The sequence below is a fragment of the Neovison vison genome, chromosome 1 (assembly GCF_020171115.1).
Source record: "Neovison vison isolate M4711 chromosome 1, ASM_NN_V1, whole genome shotgun sequence".
Taxonomy (NCBI): domain Eukaryota; kingdom Metazoa; phylum Chordata; class Mammalia; order Carnivora; family Mustelidae; genus Neogale; species Neogale vison.
Genome location: NC_058091.1, coordinates 280,756,578 through 280,762,577, shown reverse-complemented (window position 1 = coordinate 280,762,577; position 6,000 = coordinate 280,756,578). Strand labels below are relative to the sequence as shown.

The following is a 6,000-nucleotide window of genomic DNA, read 5'->3' as shown; positions in this document are numbered from 1 at the left end:
GTATTAGGAAATGGCAAAGGTAAGCCTGCAGAGGCTTGGCCTGGAGGCTTCCATATTAAGTTAGCAAAGCAAGATGTGTATTTAAAAAGATAACAAAAAATGGATTCATAGGAAGATAAGACCGAGGTAGGAAAATCAAGACTGTTGCTGTTGCTGTTGTGAGTGTGAGGTGGGGAAGGCAGGGGGTGGATTGATGGGCAATGAGAAGGTCAAAGAAGCAAAGATTCAGAACTAATGAGTCTCAGTTAACAGAGGGGAAGAAAATACTGCAATAAATTCTGGGTTTTGACCTGAGTGACCAGATCGCTGAGGAAAAAGAGAAAGATATAATTGGAGAAGATTTACACTAAAGCATAAACTGAATATGAAAGTATCTGAGAATTTTAAAACATCACTAGGTCTACTTATTCTGCAAGATCCTGGTGGCTGGAAAGATGAATAGAATTTCCCAGAGTAGCTAATATATAACGTGGGACAGATTTCCTGCTTCAGCTTTTCTGCTCACTTAATATTTTCAGCCAATTTACAATTGGTTATTATGACTTAATCCATTTATCTTCCACATGAGGTTAGTTAACAGAAGCATTATGTTGTTAATCTAAGAGCAGAAGTTCTTCCAAAGAAAATCTAAAAAGCCAAAACTCAACTTTAATTTTCTGAGTCCTTTTTCTGCTTAAACTTACCGAAATGAATTGCCTTTTCTAGGAAAAAACAGCAAGCATTGACACTTAGAAATTCAATTTACTATACAACTATTTCAGATTATTTTACCATGGGGCAGCAATTTCTCTTGCTTGAAAAATATCTTAGCCTAAATAGTATGGCAAAATGGACAGAATCATACCGCATATGAGATACAGATTATTTTTGGTTTTAAAAAATCCAATCATAAATACACCATCTTGAATTGAATTAATCAAATAATAGTTCTGACTAATTTTTCACTTAATTCAAATTGTTTATATTAATTAAATGAACTGACTGGGTATCTGCCATCATATAGGTACCATCCAAGAGGATGTTATCAAATAATGAATTAAACCGGGCACCTAGGTGGCTCGGTTGGCTAAGCATCTGCTTTGGGCTCAGGTCATGATCCCGGGATCCTGGGACTGAGTCCTGCATTGGGCTCCCTGCTCAGCAGGGAGTCTGCTTCTCCCTCTGCCCCTCCTCCTGCTCATGCTCTCTCTCTCTCTCTCTCTAATGAATAAATAAAATCATTTAAAAAATAATGTATTAAACCAAAACAATGCATGGCTCATGGCTCTAAGACTAAGAATAAAATGAAATCTGCCATCACTTCAGGGATATATTCTAGTTCAATAAAATGTGCAGATATAGTTAACGCGCTTTACACAGAACAGTGCTGCAACAAAATAATGGGCAGATTCCAAGTCGCCACTTTATGTGTATTATTCCTATTAGTAATATTTTTTAACATTAGTTAAGGGGCCATATAAATTATCATTTTCACTACCACAACTTTATTATTTTCTCAGCCAGTACATAGTGAACATTTCTAGAAGGTATTTTTTTCCCCAAATTATTGAACACCTCTTCTCAAATGTTGAACTCTTAAGTCACCAAAAATTGTGGGCTCCTTGCCACCATCCCAAACTCTTCCTCTTTGGCTTCTGATTGTTCTGACCTCTGCAGGACAGGACCCACCAGCACTAAGGACACCCAGCAGGCTTCATATCATTGTCTTCAACCCAATCTAGTATGATTTTCATAGTCCACGCAAAGCCACTGACAGTGTTTCGTGTCTATTCATGTTTCATTTCATTTGGTTTCGGGGATTTGATAAAGTATTACAGTTATATATGCAATAGAAACTATCCTAATTTTGAAGAAAAGTCTAGGGCGTTTGCAACAACAGAGAAGAATTATTTAGTACTTCTGGATTTTGAACAAAGAAATCATCACTATAAAGCACAAATAATGCATTTTTAGGTTTTTAGCCATCCAGATTTTAGCCATGGACATATCATGTCCAGACTGGTATCAGGACACCAGATACCAGTCAAAGATACCAGGAAACCATGAACCACAGAGGCATCCCTGTAGCAGGGCAATATTATGACTACAGAGACCTGTACCCACAGCGTTAATGCCTGGTGGAACTTAAGAAATCTGAAACCCATGGCGTTTAAAACATGCTCTACATAAAGGCTAAAAGTCACTTTTCCCTAGTGTGTATAAGTAATGGAAATGAGTAGGACAAAGATTGGGAAACATATTTTTGTATGATAGGTGATTTGGGGCAAGTATATGGTTATATTTCCTTGCCTTAAACCAGTATTTGTGGAGGAAATGTATGTTTTTCTTCTGCAGATTGCAAATCATTAGCAAAGGCAGAACATATTCATTTCTTAATAAAGATGTTTTTATCCAATATGACAGAGGGTGAACATTACATGAAAATTATTACAAATATTTCTACACATAGTAAGCATAATTAGAAAAAAAAACAAGGCAAATGGCAAAAAAGTTTTCTCTTTAATGAATTCTTTGGTTATACGCAGGTCTTGAATGACATTAGTTCATGTACTACTAACTGGTTTTGCTGGTATCTCTTCTGTGCATCCCTTGATGACCAAGATGAAATTAGTTATCCTGGGTTATAGCTCATAGAACATATTTAATATGATTTACCTTGCTTTAATGTAAAATAATCACAGAAGGAAAATATATCTTTGGATCTGAGATAGCAGGTATTATTGCAAAACTACTGCTGAGCATATCACATAAACTTTTCATCCTTGTAAAAATAAAAACTCAGATGTTCTTCACAGGAAACATAAACAAAGCTGAAGTAGAAACTATACATCTTCCCATTACTCTTGACACGATGTTTTGCTTTCACTGGCTCATAGCTTCCTGAGTTAAATAAAGCATAAGGAAACATAATTAGTATGTCCTGATTATTCTATAACTTTCATCACTTTAGCAAAGCAAAAAGTGCTAGGAAGGAGTGATCCAAATCACTGCTGAAACTAACAGTATCTGTTTTCTAAATACTTGGGGGGAAAATGTTGATCAACTCTGAATATTTTTATTCTAATCAGTAAAGGAAATAAGCTACTGTGGATTTGTTCATATTCCCAAATATATGGGAGTATATGAGAATTTAAAGAAAGGAGAATCCAGAAAACCTAAGGGGGGTGGGGGACTATGAAAAGTAGAAGGAACTAGCCCGTGGTGACAAATATATATACATATATATAGGTGGTACAAAAGATATATTTTTAGATTGGTTGCTACATGTTCTCTGATAGAAAAAAGGTGTCATTTATGTTTGTATAACTATAATTTTCTCCCATAATATTCTAAACAACTATATTCAAACCCTTAGTGAATGACTAGATCTCATATGAAACCAAAAAATGTAGCTGGGATAATAGTCTGTGTATAGGGAATTTTACCTTTTATTTAGATTATCATTTGGAGGGGCGCCTGGGTGGCTCAGTGGGTTAAAGCCTCGGCCTTTGGCTCAGATCATGATCTCAGGGTCCCGGGATCGAGCTCCGCATCGGACTCTCTGCTCAGCAGGGAACCTGCTTCCCTTCCTCTCTCTCTGCCTGCCTCTCTGCCTACGAACTCTGTCTGTCAAATAAATAAATAAAATCTTAAAAAAAAAAAAAAAAGAAAAGAATATCATTTGGAAGTAACTTACATTTTTTCTGTGCCTGGGGGCATTATTTTCTATGCCGTTGCTATCGTCTGATTTCCTGTAAGGAAAACAAAAAGAAAATCACGAAGTATTTACATTGCACTAAATCAAGTCAAAACATCATCTATATCGTGGTCATCAGGTTAAAACATAAAAGTCAATAGAGATAATTAATTTTTCCTAAAATGTTTTACTCATAATGTTGATATTGTTTTTCTAGCATTGCTTTAGAGAAGAACTGTTGCCACAGAGGACAGTGACCAGTCCTGTTTATTTTATGCAGAGGGAAAATGGCTTCTCCCCCAGCATGAATGAGACTTAGGTATATGGCCGTAACTTGTGAGGAGTTTTGAGGCCGGCAAGATAATAGCCAAGCAGAAGTTCTGCCAGCATGTGAGATACAGGTGCTGTGATCTGACATGTTTATTACAATGAATTAGAGGTTAAATGTGGTTGTCTATCCAGTGCACATCAGGGCAAGACTACAAATGGGACCTTCAGATTCTTAAGACAAAAATGACTAAACTGGGTAACAAGAGTGCATAATGAATACCCTTCTAGGTTTTATGGGCAGGCCTGAGCTCAGCAAGCTATCACCATCATTTACTTGAAAGTAAATTCAACCACCTAATTCAAATTTGGGGGAGAGGCCAGCAGGTGAGATTATATGGATTAAATATATGAGTGGATCAAATAAACGAATGAGCTCCTCATTGAAATATCTGAAGTTACAGGTTGTTTTGATGTTACACATTTAGCACTGCTTTTAAGATTTATTTTCATCAAAAAAAAAAAAAAAAAAAAAAAAAAGATTTATTTTCATCAGGGAACTCTATGACTCTTCCTGACATCTAAACATATATGCATTATATAGAAAATGTAATGATAAATATATATATATTTATATTTATATATAGTATTATTATACTATATTATATTCTATTATTTTATATAATTTTTAAAAAGATGTTATTTATTTATTTGTCAGAGAGAGAGAGAATAAGCAGGGGAAGCAGGAGAGGGAGAAGCAGACTTCCTGCTGAGCAGGGAGCTGGATATTGGACTTGGTCCCAGGACCCTGGGATCATGACCTGAGTCGAAGGCAGATGCTTAACCAACTGAGCCACCCAGGTGTCCCTTTATACTATTAATATAGTATAAAATAGAAAGCATACTAATAATACTATCACATTATATACTATATATTATTATATTACATTATACTATATTATATATAGTATATATTATATATTAATATATATTATATATTCTATCAAGAAAAAATTATCTCCTAACTAAAAATTTTAGAACCCCATGTTGGGTATAGGGATTACTTTAAAGAAAAAAAAGTGCATTGCTAACTAAAAATTCTAAAAGAGCACTGGTAAAAAGGTTGCTGCATATGAGTTCATGTGCCCTTGATACTTGTATTAAATCTAAAGATATTGAAATAAGAAATAAACTAAAAACTTTAACACTGCCAGTGCTGTCTGTGGAACAGTACAGGGTAGAGAATATTATGTACACTATCCCAATTATCAATAAAAGAAAAGAAAGTAAATCATTTCTACTGTAGATTGAATCAGCTTGGCGTTCCTCCTAAGGAATTCTAGAAAAAAATACCTTAAAATATTTTTAGATTAGGATAAGCTACATAAATGAAAATTAAATTAAGATTTGGTAAGTCTACTCCATAATGTTCTGGTGCTACCCTTTCAGAGTGTGTCTTAGACGAACCAGAATCCACCCAGACAGGAACAGCCTCCAGATGTGACTGCAAGGAAATGAATGGCCAGAAACATTGGGATAGCTGAGCTGGAAAAACAGCATTTGAGCAAGGCTGTAACTGTTTGAAATATCTGAATGACTGTCTTATTTTTTATATGACTCCAAGTTTAAGAATGGGAATCAGTACCTGGGAATCAGAAAGATGAAACATTCAAAGCACCATAAACTGGATGCCAAGTTCACCAGAAGGAGGTGCAGTTTCCTTCCAACTCTAAGAGTTGATGCCAAGACAACATTGTTTCTCCTATCCGAAGTCACAGAACTCCTGATATAATTATTTTATGACCTTACTGTAGAAGCTCATATTTTTTTGATTTATTTTACCTGCCATATGTGAACTGAATAAAAATAACTATGTGACTAATGTCTACAAATCTCTAAATCACAGCTGGCCACCCCACTCCTGCTCTTTGACCATGGCTAGAGACCACACTCAGAACTGGTGCTGGCCATTTGAAGATAAACTCCAGGTGCCATTCTGTGTTGGTTATATTGGCTCAGACCTTCTGTTTCCTACATTTCTTCCAGCTGCTTTAGCC

General features: G+C 35.5%; 1 protein-coding gene across 1 annotated transcript in view; it reads right to left on the bottom strand.

Moving 5' to 3' along the window:
- Nucleotides 1-2,480: 2,480 nt before the first annotated feature.
- Nucleotides 2,481-6,000, bottom strand: part of EMB (embigin) — a 46,627-nt gene continuing 43,107 nt past the window's right edge. The window contains exons 10-11 of the mRNA XM_044232176.1: nt 3,677-3,731; nt 2,481-2,880 (exon numbers count right to left, since the gene is read on the bottom strand). Of these exons, the coding sequence (XP_044088111.1) occupies nt 2,863-2,880; nt 3,677-3,731 (73 nt within the window). The 3' untranslated portion in view covers nt 2,481-2,862. The remainder of the gene's footprint in view (nt 2,881-3,676; nt 3,732-6,000) is intronic.